The sequence below is a fragment of the Ursus arctos genome, unplaced genomic scaffold (assembly GCF_023065955.2).
Source record: "Ursus arctos isolate Adak ecotype North America unplaced genomic scaffold, UrsArc2.0 scaffold_8, whole genome shotgun sequence".
Lineage (NCBI taxonomy): Eukaryota > Metazoa > Chordata > Mammalia > Carnivora > Ursidae > Ursus > Ursus arctos.
Window position 1 is genome coordinate 77,791,792 of NW_026623100.1, and position 17,004 is coordinate 77,808,795.

Genomic DNA, 17,004 nt, shown 5'->3' on the forward strand with positions numbered 1-17,004 from the left:
CACATCATAAAATCAGAGTCTGATGGTTAGCCAGTAAATGAATATAATGAAGGGGTGACCCCGATGCCTTCCCTCCCTATCAACCCATGACCCAGAGGACAGCATCTGGAGGCCTGCCCCCACAGACTTCCAGCGCGGCCAAGTACAGCTGCGAGACGCGACCTGTACCGCCAGGCTGTAGAAGGAAGGGCGAAAGCTGTGGGCTGGCCGTGAGAACTGCCTGTCACGGCCAGGGTTTTGTCTTTGGGCCATCCCCAGTGACCGCTGGGAAACACGGCTGACTATGCAGTTGGGATTTAACGTGCTTCCTCCGCCCTCACAAGGTGGCCGTTAAGACCCACAGTGCAGCAGCAGGTTACCGACTCCGAGGCGGGCCCTGTTTGTGTCAAGTGCGTCCGAATGATGTTAGAATAGAAGAGACAATCCAAGGGACTGAGCATTTCTTTATTGTAACTTAAAAAAAATAAATACAACTGTAACTAACTTTTGTGAGCAATTTCTCTAAAAATCTAAGTTCTGTAGGGTTCTCTGGCTGAGGGAGAGAGGTGTCTGCAGGAGCCTGAGTGAAGAGAGGAGCGCGATGGCGGCAGCTCCTCTCTCTAGTCCAGGAGACTGAGGTCGATGTGGAAGTAGACATAGGGAAAGTAGTCTTGGTTGCTGAGTTGCAGTCCAGGGATCTCCACAGATGCCTGCAAAAGACGACGTCCTGTTGGCGCTTTAAATGCAGAAACCAATATGCTGTCTCATCTCTGTTTTCGAGGCGGCTCTCTAGGCCCTACCGTATTTTCTGCACAGCACACCCCCGCCACACACACACACACACACGGCCTCTTCCCTGTTACGCTTGCGCATTTGTGAAACGTAGATCATCTCAACAGTCTGGCAGTTTCCATTTTGGGAAAGTGCCTCCCACACGGAGAGGCTGACCCCGTGCAGAAACCCGGCTATCTCTGGGTTCTCCACCTACATCCAGTATGCTTGCGGCCGCTACTTGGTCCAGGTGTCTGAAGACGGAGTTCAGAACCTCCCTTAGTCGTTTGGTGGATGACTTCTTATGAGGCTGGAGGAGCACCGCCTGGAAGTTCACGGGCAGTCCGTACCTTCCCAGACAGACAAAACGTGCCAGTGAGTTACTTCAGACGCAAATGCGGGTCAAGTAACCCTGACGAGAAACAGGAAGCTCTGGTAAGAAGAAGGCTTCAGTCCACATAGCTTAAGAAAATACAACTCAATTGAATGAAGTGTCTAGGGTCAGAGGAGAGACTAGTAACTGCGTTTTTCTGGATAGGAAACTCCCCAGGAGAACGTGCTAACCAGCCCTTGCCGGCCGTTACTGGCGCGGCGTCCCCTGAAATACCAAGGTCTGTCTATCCGCAGGAAGAAGTACAGGTGAAGGGGGCGGCGTGTGACCACGTGTGCGCTGTTTTCACTATAAATCAAGGCTACAGCCTACTTAGTCCTGCGTCTTCGAAGGACGCTGGGCGAGCAGAACCCCGATTTCAGAGCCCCGTCTACATCATCTTTCCCCAGAGGCAAGTGGGCTAGCTCACGGGGGGGGGGGGGGGGGGGACGGGACGACGGCCCAGCTGATGCCTCATCTCTCCTTTGTTCCCCTCTTACCATCAAAGCTCCGGTATTCCCCGGGGGAGTACAGACAGCCAACGGCTGTCACCATCTTACCTGAATGAGCAGTTTCCCTCTGGACTCCCTACCCCAACTCCCAGTGCTTTCCAGAAACCCACTCCACATCCTCCACTTCACCAAGACTGTTCTCTCCACCTGCTGGCCACAGCCCGGGCAACCTGTATGTTAAGGGTGGGCATTCCAGCTCCCAGCCCGTCACTGCCACCCCTGCTTTGTCCTCCAGCCTGCTCATTGCACCAGTTACTGCCCAGTTGCTCTGGGACGTGGTATACCCTCCCTAACAAGGACCCCTGTGTTGAGAGCTCTGCCTTTCCCAGCCTGGGAGCTACTTCAGGGCAGAGGCATGGGTCCGTTCTGTCCCCAGTCTTGGAGCGCAACAGGCCCTCCTAAAACGCTTCATAAATGATGACTGAATGTTCCCACACACCCCCCCAAGCCTCCAAACCCTTGGCCCCCTTCTCAGCCCACCCTTGATTTCAGGGCTTTTCACATTCTTCTCAGACCCTTCCAGTCCTTTCCCTGTGAAACCCCACTCTGGGTCAATTTAAAGGAATGCCTTCTCTATGCTCAGAACAGGACTTCCAAGAACAGCTGGGTCTGTTCTGCTCCTCATTCTCACAGCTGCCTCCCAACGCTGCTCCCTCCTGGGCTGCTCAGTACAAGACCCTCCTCCCTGAGTGCCGTGGTCACCTGGTGGGGAGCCTTCACCTGCAGCCGCCATACCAAGACCACTGTAGCCACCAGCCCGTCCCCACCCTGGGCTGCAAGGGGCATCGGCCTTTCTCAACTACTGCCCCCTTCCCTTTAACGTATCACCATCTCGCTCTGCTTAACATAAACTTCCTCGGCTCCCTAAAGCTCTCATTCCAAAGTTGAGAGTATCCAGTGTCCTATATCACCCAATCGCCCTTTGGCCGCCACACTCAGGCTTATCCCACCAATGACCTTGTGGCCCATTTGCAAGGACACATAAATCCTTCAGCTTCCTCTCCCTTTGACTCGTCAGCTACTTCCTCCTGCCTCTGACTTCCTCACGGGCTTTTCTGCCTCCACCCCTTAAATGTTGGGTTCCCGCGGTGCCCTCTCAGTATGTTCCCTCTTTACGACTCTCCCTAAATGAATGCACCTGCACAGCCACCATTAGGACTCCCTGAAGTCTGCTCCCCACCAACACCTCTCCCAGGAGCCGGACTAACCAGCCAGCTACCCGGCCGGCTCGCGCTCATCCCGACGGCCGAAGCCCCTGGTTCCCTTCAGCCTGAGGCTGAACTAGCACGTCCTCGGCTGAGGGCTGGGCCCACGAACATCTAGCATCTACTTTGTCCAACTCTGGGCTGAGTGACAGACGCGGAGAGCGAGTCGGCCCGAGCCCTCACGTAGGCGGGAAGGACAGAACAGCGTGGCGAGGAGGAAGACAGCACCAAGTGCCAACCGGGGGTCAGAGGAACAGGCAAGCACGTGAACTTCACCGTCTGTTTGCTCTAACAAACTTGGTGGTTCAACATCTGTTTTCTTGGACTATGATCCCTCCGTGGGGTAGGATATGGAGAAGCCATTAACAAGCATCAGGTAGCTAGCTCCACACACCCTGATGTGACTGTAATTAATTGAAAGCAGATGAAAAAAGCAAGCTGCAGAACATTAAGGATCAATGATCCCATCCGGGGAATAAGAAGAGTCTGCAATCCATTAACCGTGATTATCTATGGGCCGGGGGACTGTGAGGAACTTTCTCCACAGTATATATTTCTGAACTTGAATTTTCTTTAACAGCATTCATATAACTGTATTCAGGAAAAACACAGACACAGTAAGAAAAAGTCCTACATTGCTAGTCTCGTAAAAAATTTCTACAGGGGCGCCTGGGTGGCTCTGTCAGTTAAGTGTCTGCTTTGGCTCAGGTTATGATCCCAGGACCCTGCTCAGCCGGGAGCCTGCTTCTCCCTCTGACTGCCACTCCTCCCTGCTTGTGCTGTCAAATAAATAAAATCTTTAAAAAAAATTATCTCTCCATATACTTTCAGGGGAAATAGCCCGTTTCCTCCAGCTTGCGATACTGAGGACCCCCATCTCTTGAGCCCATCTCTCGAGCACATGGGCGTTCACACTACTGGGCCTGAGAACCACTGCTTTTTGAGGCAAGCAGGTCAGTGTGGGGCCCGTCGACGCTACAGACAGCTGAACGCTCCAGGTCAGCTTAGTACACCCTGCAACCCAATGCCACGCTCCGTGCCATTCCAGGCCTCGGAGACGGGCGGGGGAGGGTGAGGAGCCACGGTCAGATCTGATCTGTGTTTGGACAAAACCACGCCTGGCAGCCACCATATTGTGTTTGGACAAAACCACACTGGCAGCCATGTGGAGGATGAACCGGAGGCCGAGAACCAAGGGGGAGCCTGTGGCAACGGCTGGGCCGACGAGGCAGGAGACGAGGGAAGAGAAAAGCAGAGGCAGGACGCGGCCTGTCAAGCGTGCTGTGGGGCGCAGGGAGTGGGGGTAGGAAGTGGGGAAGAGGGAGCAGAGGCGTCCGAGCCTTGAGGTTTGGGGCCCAGGGACAGGAAGGACGTGAGGCCGCTGGCGTCCACGGGGCAGCCAGAGGAAGGGGCTGGGAGGGCAGAGGAGCCAGGTGTGCGGAGAGGCCGGAGGCCCGGGAGGTGCAGGAGGCACAGGCGGGAAAGGAACGTAGGGAACCGGCCTGGGGGCGCCGGGCAGGCAGGGGAAGGCGCTGGGCACGCACTCCAGAGGCTCGGAGGGCCAGGCAAGAAGCAGGGGTGGGAGCTTCTGGAAAAAGCGTGTCCAGCCAGCCGTGTGCAGTGCCACCAAGACCCGCCCCCCGAGCTCATGACACCAGGCATCTTCAAAACACAGGAGAAAAACAGGCTTCAAAAAATATTTCCTATATAATTCCATTTTCATAAAAATGTAGTAAAAAATGTGTGTATCTGTAAACTAGAAAAAAAAGCAACACACGAAGGAACAAAAACTCCTAAAGGAGTTCACGCCCGCACGTCAGCCAGCGGTGTGCCCTGTCGGTGTTACAAGCCCAGGTGATTTTTACTCCCTGTTGGCATTCCTAATTCTCCACAGCGAACCCATTTCACTTTCGTTAAAAACAAGGCCAAACTTCTGTTGTCGTTAGTTCGCTTTCGTTTAGGTTTTAGTTTTTGCGTTGCCTTGGGCCTCAGCGGTCAAGGACTGAGACAGTGCTGGCATTTCCTCCCGGAGCCACAGAACCTGCTGGAGCGAGCGGGACCCCGCCCCAGGCCCGGCAGGAACGGGGCGAGCATGGGCCCGCAGGGCCGAGGGAAGGCTCGGGGGGCTCGGGAAATCCACGCATGTGGCCAAGAGCCGGGCGCAGCCGGGGAGAGGGCAGGAGGGGGCGGGGAGGGGCAGGCGGCGGCCCCCCAGCAGGACAGCCGCCGGGCGCCCCCTCCACGCACCTGAGCACGGACTCCACAAACACCCGCAGCGCCTTGAGGTGGATCCAGGCGACGAAGGCTTCGCTGAAGTTCACCTTGAGCCAGCGCAGCAGCGGGCCCTGCGGAGACAGGAGAGCGGGCGACGCCTGCGGGCAGCTCCGCCGGACGCCGGGCCCAGGAGGACGCGGGCGGTGACAGAGCAAGCCTGGAGCGGAGGAGCGCCCGGCGGCCAGCGGAAGCAGCGGGTCGGCTGGCCCAGGCCCAGGCGAGGCCCAGGAGCACGCTGTCCGGGCGCCTGGTGCCAGGCAAGCTCAGCGGGCCAGCCACCCGGCACATGCGTGGCCACCACCGACCGGGCTGCGGGGGGCTGGGCAGCCCCTGACCTCGGGGCCGTCGGCAGACGGCGGACGGGTGTCCCTCTGACACCGTGCTGCCGGGGAGCCCACCTTTGAGGAACACGTCGCCCCCCGTCCTGGCCTCATCCACCAGCTGCTGCTTCTGGGGGGCTCCGCAGAGCCCACCTCACGTGGCCACAAGCCCTCGGGGCCGCAGCCGCGGCCGCTGTCGCTGTCGCTAATGCCGGTGTGGCCGGTCCTCCGGGGGAGCCCAGAGTTCCGGAGCAAAGGCTCTGAGCTCCCACTGACACCTCCGATTGCCCACAAAGGTCAGGGGTGGGTCCAGCCAGGGCAGCCAGGGGAGGAGAGCTGAGCTGCCCGACCACCGCCACCCAGCAGGGCCTGCCCCCGTCACCAGCTCCAGCCACCTCCAGGCAGGGCAGGGGCACCCTGGCCAACAAGCACCATCCATTGCCGGGGGGCGGGGGGCCGCTCCAAAGATGCCTTCCAGATGAGGGGGGAGGCAGGGTTCTGGGCTCCCTGATTGAAGCCCTCAGAAGCCACACTGGATAACAGAAAACGCAAGGCGTCGTTTTCTCAGAAGATGCCTGCGCTGGCGAGGACATGCGAGCGGGGGACCCCCAGGGCTGCGGGGTGCTGCTTACCTCTCCCTCGCCCTCACTCTCTCTCTCTCTGTCCGTCTGCCCCGCAGCGGGCCTATCAGGGTTACCTAGCGGGGTTACCTTAACCTTGTGGTCCGGGAAGGTGGAGGATCCCTTTTTAAGAGCAACACAGGAAGTTTGCTAAAGGCACAGAAATGATTTATTAATCTTTCAGCAAACATGCATCACAACAAACAAATAATTCTCATCGCCGGAAAAGCACGTGAAGGCAAGCTCGGGAACGCCGGCCCGCCCTCCGGACTTGCGCGCTGGCTGGACTGAGATGGGACGGGGGTTTAAGACTTCGGGTCCCCTACTGCAGGGACAGAGCCAACCACGGGCAGCGGGGTCAGTTCACGCACCCCCTCCCACCCCCTGGCCTCAGTTGGGACACAGGACACCGACCGCTCCAGGACAGGAGGCAGCTGGTAGTGAAAAGGGCTCGGCCCGCGGAGCACGTCTCCACCCTGTCCAGCCACGAAGCCCCGTGGCACTCGTGTAAGCTACGTACAGAAAATGGGCCAGGCACGCTGTCAGGACCTACCATCCTTTATCCTCTTTCTCTGCGAACAGGGAGAAAGCACAGGAAAATCCCGCCCTGTGCTCACAAGGAGCCGAAACCCCAGGACCTAGCCTGGCCCCTCTGGCTGACAAGTACCACGGACGGCGCACGATGCCGGCCGTACCCCCCTCCCGACAAGCTGAAGGGGAAAGGGGCCTGAGAAGCCAGGCTGGGGCGGACCCCGGCCGAGCCCTGCTCAGGGGCTGAGCCCTGCCTGGGGACACACAGCCGGAGCCTCAAGGAGCTACATGTTCCCGAGCTCGCGTGTCTCCGTTGGCGCTCCATTCCCCCCGCCCCAGGCCCTGGAAGGGCTCCCGGGCCGCGTGGGGGCGCGGAAGCCTACACCTGGTAAGGAAGCGCCAGCTGGCAACCCGAGCCCCAGGCTGCAGGTGTCAAGCTCGTGTGTCACCTCGATCCGCAGGGGGTCTGTGCCAGGACCGAGGCCGGGGCCAAAGGCACGACCTGACCACCTTGTTCTGCGGCAGGGCCTCCTGCCTGGATACCTGTGAGAGTTGCTACTGACCAGCCCCCCATCCAGAGGCCTGTGCAGAGTGCCTGGGCAGGCCCGAAGCCACAGGGATGAGGCTAGGGAGACCACTGAGCGCTCCTGGGTGATGAGGGTTTGGGGCGAGCTAAGGCCCAGGAGAAAAGCCCCTTTGGTTTTCCAGCTCTTGTTGCGGAAGACCTCACCTGCCGGGCTGTGTGGGAGGCCTGGGGCCTCGGCGCCCGGCGCCCCCTCGCCCTTTGTCTCACGAGGAGCCCTCGCCCACAGCCCAGCAGATTTGGGATGTGAAACGCGTGGGTTCACCCGGCGTGCACACACACGTCCACACACAGACGTGGACGCTTGGGGGCGGGGTTCAAACCCCTCACTGCTCTATGATGAGCGCCTGTCTCGTCCTCAAAGGGGATGGGCCCATCCAGTGGGGCTTGGAGAACCCCATTTTGTGGGACCCCATGCTGCTGCTCACTGCTGAGGGGGCGGCTGGTCTGGAGTCCCCGTGAACAGGCCACTGACCAGATAGGCCCAGCCGGACGTTCAGATTCCGCCAGCCCGATGTCAGAGAAGGCCCGGGGCCAACACCCGGCCACACGGGAGGTACTTCTCGCTCTTCGCCTGAGCACATACTTACAACTTTATGTTTACACACCGGCTTTCCTCCGAAAGCCTGAAGCACGTTCTACACATTCTTCCCCTCCTGTCTACACTAGAGGCCAAACTGGAAGTTTCTCTGAGAACTCTTGCCAGTGGGGATGGAGGGGGAGAGGGGCCCTGGAGACACTCCACCGGGGGGGGGGGGCCCTGCAGCCGCGATGGGCCCATCGCACAGAGCAGCACAGTGACCTTCCCAAGGCTACGCTGTTCACATTCCCAAACTGGAAGCCTGGTTTGCTCCCTCGTGAGTTCAGCTGCCCTTGCACACGGAAGGTTCCTGAGTGGCTGCTGTCAGAAATCTCAAGGGTAAGCACCCACTCTTTGCTAAAAGCACAGGGGGAATAAATACAGGTGCTGACGACAGAGGGTGTCCCGGCACGCCTGGGGAACCACACTGCTGAGGACAGCTAGGTGACCGAGGGGACAGGGCCACCCACGATCGGCACAGGGACCCTGCCAGGATCCCTGCCTGCCCTGCCCCCATCTCGGGGCGGAGGAAGGTGAGGTGGGGTCCTCTTCCTGGGGGAAATGCTCCCTGACCTCCCACAGCCTCAGTTTCTCAGCTGCACAGTGGGGCTAGGAGTCTCCTCCCGGAAGGGCAGTGCCAGGACTCGGGGGCTCTCCTAGGGAAGGTGCCCAGAGCTACAGCTCACCACTCAGGTGCCACCGGGGTGCCCTTCTCCCTTCCCCAGACCCGATCTGGCAGTCCCAGGGGAACACACGTTCCCAGGCTGTGTGCCCCCAAGGGAGGGGGACTCTGGCGCGGATGGCAGGGGCCGCTCCTGCGTGAAGCCCACCCACCAGTGTAGTCTACTCACATACTGTTGCTTCTTATCAGACAGCAATCTGCTCATCTCTTCCCTTTCCCTTTTAATTTCTTTCTCATCATAGTAAAATTCACGGACAGTGAACCTTGAAACGAGCAAATGAGAGGCTTTCACCAGGAAGCTTCCAGACGGAGCAAAGAGCCCTCCAGCGGAGACAGCCCAAACCCAGAGGAGCCCACCAAGGCCAGTCCTTACTTGTTCTCTTTGGCTTTGGTTTTGAAATCCTCGATCACTTTTCGAAACAGGGTCACTGTGAAGAGGCCGCCCTCATTGTCCTCGGCAATCAGTCTGGTGGAGAAAAGCATTTGTTCACCGGATGCCTCACCACACCCGATGTCAGAGCTGGGCTAGGAGAGGCCTGTCCTCTCCCCCTGAGCGGGTGGGTCCCCGCAGAGGGGCGGCTCCGTCCCCGTCAGCCTGCTTGCCCTTGGGCAGGCAGGGGCCCCACCGGCAGCCGTGGGCAGGGAACCGGCGGTCCCTTGTGATGTCCCGACTCCTGGCTGGGTGGGCTCCACCACCTGCTCCTGCCCACCCCCCACCGCCACTCCTGCTCTTTCCACTCCCCCTCCAGAGAGGGAGAGACAGGGGACTGGCTGTGCAGAGACCCGTCGTCTGGCTGGTTTGTGAGACGCCCGAGCAATCGAGCCACTCCCGAGTCTCAGTGCATGTAGTGGGGGGGGGGGGGTCCCCGGCTCTGACACAGGGCAGACTCCAGTTGGTGGAAACCATCCCACCGTGTCCACCTCACGTTCAATGTCACCATGTTCCAATCAGACAGCCTCCAAGGCACGTGTCCACACAGGCCACGGTGGGCACTGTCCCAAACACAGGGGTCACTGGAGCCCGTGGTCAGCACCTTTGAGTCAGCCTTGTCGGCCAGAAGACCTAGGGGAAGCCCTTCGCCACGCCCGGGCAGGTCTCCTGGGAACGCTGGCCAGGTCACCTTTCCTGTCTCTCAGAGCCCCCACCCGTAACAGCCACCCCAGGCCCCAGAGACTTTTCCAGCATCACCTCTGCAGATCCTTGGGTGCCTTCTGACAACGCAGGGCCTGGGGGTTCTGCTCTGAGAAGCCAAGCCACTGCTGAGGCGGCCTCTGTGAAAGGGGTCCCCCGGCTCGTGGCCCCAGAAAGCCAGTGTCGCACAGCACTGGTGGCCTCTGCCGAGCTGGCGGGCTTCAAGGACCAGCCCGTCTGCCCATCTCTGTGCCTTCTCCTTTCCCTGCGGACGTGGCTGCCCCTGGCTTCTTCCTCTGGCCTCCCCTCGTGACCTCAGGCTATGGCTGTCCTGTTCCCTGCGCCCCTCCGCGGAGCTCCTCATTGCTATCTCCTGTGAGCTGTGACCCTGGCAGAGCCACCCCGGCCGGAGCGGGGCCTCGGAGCTGAGAGGGGCGTGGGCAGGGCTGCCCTCTCTCTACACGCTGTGTGCCGGGAAGCAGGTGAATTCGCACGGCTGGCCAAGACTCACCGTCAAACCTTTTTAAACTACAAACTATCTCAGACATACGAAAAGGTAGAGAGAATCACAAATACTATGTATCGGCCGCCCTACTTAAGACCTAAAGCAATTCGCACACAGAAGCCCCGTGCCCCTCCTTGGCTGCGTGTCGCCCCCTGCCCTGAGGTCACCACTGGGCTGAGTCTGGCGTTTCCCATCCCCCAAACACCCCCTCAATTCTCCTGTGCACCTGCATGTGCCCAGATCGCATACGGCTCAATTCTGTCCGTTTCTAGACCTTAAGTAAACGGCTTCACACTGGTGTGCTTTCCAGCCGCTGGCTATTCCCGCTCCGCACCACATGAGACCCACCCCGCTGCTGCGTGCACCCCCCCACCCCGTGCTGGTTTCCCCACGTGCATGGTCTTCACAGTTTGAATATATTCCTGTACCTCTTCTCCTGCCACGTCCCCAGCCCTCACCGGCCACTCCTGCTCTGACCCCAGTAGGCCAGACGCTGAGACTGCCCCCCCACCATGTTCTGTGACTGGCAGAGCCAAGCCCCTGCTTGACCCTCAGGCCGGGAAGCATAGACCTGAGCTGAGAAAGATCAGAGCACAGTGAGGGGGATCTCTGCCCGCAGGCAGCCAGAGAGGGCTTCCTGGAAGAGGGGGCAGGGAAGCAGCGTTCTGAAAGAGGAAGGGAGTATGGCACGTGGCTGGGTGTGTGGCTGCAAAGTAACTCCAGGCTGAGGGACTCTGGTGAGAGCAAGTGAGGAGGGCTGAGGACCCCTGCACCCTCAGAGCGTGTTTGGTGCCTGGGTGTCAAGTTGGGGTCTCACTTACTTAGTAGACCGAGGGACCACCATGTCCGAGAGAGACTCATAGGTTTTTTGCCATTGTGCGTAGCTTGGTCTGCAAGAATACAGAATCATTCAGCGATTTCTGCAGAAAGGCTGGGGGTGTTCCGAGTGTTTAGGACGCTGTACACCCCTTTTCCCAAGGGACTGAGATGAGCAGGCCTGGGCCAAAGAACCCCAAACACCCCAAGGCCCTGCCATGGGCACTGGGCAACCCCTCCCCAGCCCGGTCCTGGACCCAGCATGCCCACAAGGGCCCTGGATGCCACAGAGGGCCACGTGAAGGGTCAGCCAGAGACATGTGTTGGAGCTTTCTAGTCCTGACCCTGTGTGGCCTTGGAGAAGCCAACTGACTTCTCTGGCCTCTGAACAAGGGCGTAACAGCCACCCCTGGGTTTGCTGTGAGTGCAAGGAGCTCCTGTCTAAGGCTGGTGGCACACAGCAGATGCTCACTGCTTTACCCTGCAGAACCCTGCTCCTGTTCCTGCCCCCGGGGTCCAGGCCATGGAGGGCACCCCCTTTCACTCCACTGGGCAGGGCCAGTCTTCTTCCGTGATCACCACCACAGCCTGAGACCCACCACCAGCCCCCTTCCTGGGCCACTTACTTGGGGACGATGACCAGAAGTGTGATGAGATACTCGGAACCCAACACAAAGTCTTCTTTGCTCACAATATCGCTCAGTGTCCGAGTAAAGAGGTTTCCCCTGAATCCGTGTGGGACAAAGGGGGCGGGATCAGCAGAAAGGCAGAGGGAGGCCGTGTGGGCCTGGGCTTCTGGGACACATGGACCCCCGCACACCCACAACACACAGGCCCTGCGACAGGAGGGCAGGCAGGAAACACGAAGGGCTCAGATGACCCCCAGAGCGGCGGGTGCCTGGGCTGAGTGTGCCCCCAACCCTCCAGCTGTGGATGGCCAGAGCTGCTGTGGCTGGCAGGGCCCGAGGCCCCACCACCAGTCCCCCGACGGGCGGCGGAATCCAACACCACCGTCACCTGCGCTGCCCCTGGGGCTGTTGGGAGGCGACTGTGGGCGGCAGGCAGCTTGAGTTACTCAAGTGTCAAGACTCAGGCTGTCCTGAGCCGTCCTGAGCCGAGATGGGCCCAGAGAGAGCTCCGTTTCACTTTTCACACCTCCCAGGTTCAGCCTCCAGGGGACGTTCACCGGCAAGCACCTGCATCATGCCCAGTGGAACCCGGTCTCCATCGAGGTCATGGTATTTTTAGCACGTGGTTCAAGGCTATTGTATCAGCAAACGGGCCAAGGTACAGCTACGGAGACTGTCTGTAGCCTCGGCAGCCCGGCCGCGATATTAGCTAACACACGACACTTCCCTGGCGAGTGGCTCTCAAGCACTCAGCCAAGGCCACGGCCTTAGGTAACACGCCACCTCCAGCCTCACCTCTCCCACCTGCGCCTTCACTGCTAAGTCCCGTAGGACCCTCTCCAAAGGCACAGGGCGTGAGACCCCTACACGTTACCGTTCCACTGTCAGGTCTCATCTGTCTCGTTCATGCTAAACTCCCAGCTCAAAGCAGATTTTCCGTAGATACTTGCTGAGCGAGTCACTGTGAGCTCTCCAAGGGCAGAAATTACATTTTCTTCTGCTTTGTTATCTTTAGGGCCTGGCATAAAGCCTGAGAGTATAGTAGGTGCTTAATACATGTTTATCAAAAGAATAACTATGGGCAGAGGAGGCCGGCAGAGCTTCCCCCTCCCCCTCCCCTCCTTCACTCAGCAAGCGCTCTCAACAGACCCGCGCTGCGGGGAATCAGCCAATGAGCTTCTTCACCAGCTGACTCCGGAGCCTGGACCACACGTCTGCCCAAGTCCTAAATGATGCTCGAGCAGTCCACAAGTCGGTGGTGTGACAAGCAGATGGCCCAGCAGGCAACAAATGGTCAATGCCATGATGGATCTAAGCCAAGGTCACCATTTAGGGCGCGTCCTGCCCTTCTCCCATCTCACTCCTCTGTAGGGCCAAGGACGCGGCGGCAGTCGGGTGATGCCCATTTAGTTCGGATGCAAAGTCACGCCACCAGTAACGACCACTTCTAGTTGAAGTGAGTCTTTCCCTTTTTGGTTTTAAAGTCTCCACTCACGTACTCTACGTTTCTATCACACAACCGCTGGCGCGGTGCCCACGCGAAGGGAGAGGCGGAGAGGGGAGGGTGAGCTACTCGGCTGGTTCTGAACTCCCCTGGGCACCCCTGCCCTTCTTTGGCGGATCTTCAGACAACTGCCAACAGAATCAGACCCAGAATCTGGGGAGACTGGCAGGATCCTCCATGCAGCTCAGCCCTACTCAGGAGCACCTTGCAGACTCCCCGGCAGGAGCTCCTCCGGCCTTTCCTGACATGCCTCCGATAACAAGGCACTCACTACCTTACAAGAGAGCTGCTGCCATCATGACACCGGGTCTCCGCTTTTCTCTGGACACCTCCCGCCACCCTGGTGACTGGTGTCTGCTGGGCCACGCAGTCTGCTCTGTCTCTCTCACGTGGAGGCCTTCAGTCGAGTGGAGAAGGCACCAGTGTCCCTGAGGTTGTTCTTCTCTGGGCTGCACAACTCACTGCCCTGCGGGGCCCTCACAAAGGGCCAGGCTCTGCCAGTTAGGCCCCCCCTGCCTATGCGGGGAGGGTCCTCTGTAAAGCTTCCTTGGGGGAAAGGTCTTGGGGCCCACCTCAGGTGTTCTCAGTGACCTGGTTGGGAGAGGGAGGGAAGGGGGTGAGGGACAGCATGGTCTCCCTCTCTGGGCCCAGGCAGGGGGGTGCCATCACCCCTGCTCGGGCCTCCCCTCCCAGCACGCAGCTCCCAGAGAGGCACGAGTGCCTGGGCATCTGCCTGGCCGGCTGCCTGCCTGGCTCACGCGCTCTCTCTCTCTGACCCAGGCACAGACCCTGGCTCACCCAGTAACCTGAAAGGCACCCTTCTGCTCCAGCCCGGCCCCCACCCCAGCCCGGCTCCAGTCCCAGCCCAGCTCCTGCCCCAGCCCGGCCCCCACCCCAGCCCGGCTCCCTCACAGCCTGGCTCTGGCAGTGCAGAAACTCGGACACTCACATGGATTTCTTCTCCAGGTTCTCCAGGTTTGTCTTCAGAGTGTTGTAGGCAGCTGTTCGGGATTTCAGGTCAGTCTCAATTTGTGCCAGTTGCTATTTGGAAAAGCAAAAGAGGTGATCAGACTTTTCAAAATGGCCATGAACTGTTCATAGCGCCCTGTGGAATAAACAAGGAACGCTGCCCAGCTGGGGAACGCTCACATTCCTCTCCCCACTGCTCTCACACACATGCCGGCACTGGGCCTACAGCGGCCTGTGGGGCGCAGGGAAGATTCCCATCCCCACCTTGCATATACCGAGGCCCGAGACCGGCACGGCTGTTCCAGGATCACTCAGGGAGGTGATTTGAGTGCAAGCCCTTCCCGCACTGCCAGGCCAGCCCAGGATGACCCCATCCTGGCTTCTAGGGGGGCCCAGGGCGGCTCGACCCCACCAGTACCCGGTCCCAGGCTCAGCGGCGCCCCATGGCCCCTTCCCACAGGAACTGGTAAGTAGGTAGAAAGGCTCCTTTCAGCTTGGACGCAGGTCACCGGTCTGACACTAAAGAGATTCAGGAAGGGCGTCCTGGACCCCGACGTGCAGCAGGCCTGGGCGGGCAGACATATCATGCAAACAGGACAAGCCCGGGTCCACGGCTAAGCTCCCCTGCTCTCTGGCTGCCTGGCCTCAGAGGCCCCATCTGCGCGGCCAGGGAGATAACGTCCTCCCCAAGGGCTCGAAACAGAGAAAGGCAAACGCCCACCAGGGCCTAACTCACCAGAAGCCCTCAAAACACAGCAGCTGCCCCCCACCAGCCCCCGCCCCCCAGGGCTTACACGTGGACAGTGGAGTCCATCATTACAGAACTGGTTCAACAAAGAAGGGCGCCCTGCGTTACAGGACACGGCACGGCCTTCCAGACGCTCGCAGGAGATTCCCACACGCTTAGACGCGGTGGGGCACAGGGCGGGTCCTGTCACAGGAACCTTTCACGTTTTTATCCTTGTATCTTGAGACGTTTGACTTTTAAAATAAGATTTATAATTTTTTTTTTTACAATTTTAAGAAATCTTTTCCTTTGAAATGATGACAAATTTCATGGGAAATTACAGAAGAGGACACAAGGGGATGCCCCACTGGCTCAGTTGGAGGGGCATGAGGCTCTTGCTCTCATGGTTGTCGGTTCAAGCCCCACGTTTGGTGTAGAGACTACTTTTGTAAAAAAAAAAATGAACAAATAAAACGTTTTTAAAAATGGGACAGAGAGATCCCATGTACCCATCTTACATAACAACAGTACTCGATCAAAACCAAGAAACTGACTCAGGTACAATCCACAGTCTTGATTTTTAAAATTATATTTTATACACACACACACACACACACACACACACACACACACAATTACTTTTTAAAGGAAAAAAAAATCAAACAAAAAAATCCTACATCTTCCTTCCTTTGCTCGTTTTACCACAAGCCAGTGAAAACCCGCAGAGGGGTGTTTGGAAACCAGCGGATGGGGAGAGGAACCAGGGCTTCGGAACCGGTTCCCACTCGGCCCGCCTGAGAACTGGCGTCAGGGCCGGCCCTCTCTGAGCTCAGCGCCACGGAATTCCGGAAGCTCCCGGCATCTGCCGAGCAGGCCATGAGCAAGGCGAGGCCCACCTGCCCCAGACGGAGCTCCTCCAGGGGGCCAGGCCCCCCCATCTCTGTGACCCCCGGGGGGCGGCCGACACAGGCAGTGCTGAGGGCGTGTGTTCAGCTGCGCTCCGAGGTGTGGGGTTGGCTGAAGCCCCGAGAGCCCCGTGCACCTGCCCCGCAGAACCCGGAGATGCTTCCGGTGGTGGAGACACCAGGCGCCAGAGCCCCGAGGGGGTGGCGTGGAACCCCCACCCTTGGCTGCACGTGTGGGCGCTGTCCAATAAACCCTTTGCATGTCACACCAGGGGTCTGGGGGCTTTTCTGAACCTGCAGCGTGACCCGGCCGTGGAGACTGACACCGCGGTGAGCTGGGTCCCTGGCCAGGTGACAGGTCACGCTGCCACATGCAGGGCTGGGAGGGGGCGAAGCCCTCCCCACCCTTGAGCCTCTTTAAGGGACGCAGGTGGGCTCAGTTCCCAGCTGTCGGGGGGATCTGGGGCCTGGCCCGGACCACGTCAGCACCGGGCTCCTCCCAGGCTGGGAGACCTGCTCCGACACCTGGCAAGGGCTACTCGACGCCCAGTGGCACAGCGACTTGTGTGTCCCCAAGGCTCTTCCCGTGAAGGACCTCCCAGGGGAGGAACAGACCTGAACCAGGGCTCAGGGCATCACACACAGGGTCCTCGTGCAGGACCACCTCAGGGGGCCAATACTCAGAGCCCCAAAGCGCTGGTTCCCTGCAGTGGAGCTGGCCCCGGGCTTCCTTGGCAAGCCTTGTCTCTCTCTCTCTCTCTCTCTCTCTCTCTCTCTCTCTCACACACACACACACACACACACACACAGCCCAACCAAGACCTGCTTTCCCATCCCAGGTCCCAGAGCAAGCCACTTAACCTCTCAGCCAGCTTCCTCATCTGAGATCAGAGCAAGGGGATCCTACCTCACGGGGGTGACATGGGAAGGGGATCCTACCTCACGGGGGTGACATGGGAAGGGGATCCTACCTCACGGGGGTGACGTGGGAAGGGGATCCTACCTCACGGGGGTGACGTGGGAAGGGGATCCTACCTCACGGGGGTGACGTGGGAAGGGGATCCTACCTCACGGGGGTGACGTGGGAAGGGGATCCTACCTCACGGGGGTGACGTGGGAAGGGAATCCTACCTCTCGGGGGTGACGTGGGAAGCAAGAGCCCAGCGTGGTTCTGGGCACACAGGGAGTGCTGTCAACATCAGTGCCCTCTGCCCCCTCCCTGCTTTCCTGCCGAAGTCACTCTCTGGGTCCCCGGACTGGAGAAGCCAAGTTCTGTCCTCTACAACTGCTCTGCTCCCCTCTCAGCTGACACCCTGATGTGTCTCAGGGTCCTCACCGCTAGCCGGCATCCTGGGACAGCCATGCCAGTGAGCACCGTCCCGAGTGGACT

At 59.4% G+C, this 17,004-nt stretch overlaps 1 protein-coding gene across 8 annotated transcripts in view; it reads right to left on the reverse strand.

The window, feature by feature from the left end:
• Positions 1-431: 431 nt before the first annotated feature.
• ATP6V1C2 (ATPase H+ transporting V1 subunit C2) overlaps positions 432-17,004 on the reverse strand; it is a 50,851-nt gene continuing 34,278 nt past the window's right edge. For 3 of the 8 annotated variants that reach the window (XM_057309190.1, XM_057309189.1, XM_057309193.1), the window contains 6 exons: positions 13,963-14,054; positions 11,507-11,605; positions 10,886-10,954; positions 8,801-8,893; positions 8,597-8,690; positions 5,189-6,201 (listed from right to left, as the gene is read on the reverse strand). In XM_057309190.1, coding sequence (XP_057165173.1) covers positions 5,542-6,201; positions 8,597-8,690; positions 8,801-8,893; positions 10,886-10,954; positions 11,507-11,605; positions 13,963-14,054 — 1,107 coding nt within the window. In that variant the 3' untranslated portion in view covers positions 5,189-5,541. The other 5 variants (XM_026518869.4, XM_057309192.1, XM_057309195.1 and 2 more) reach the window with 3 other exon arrangements.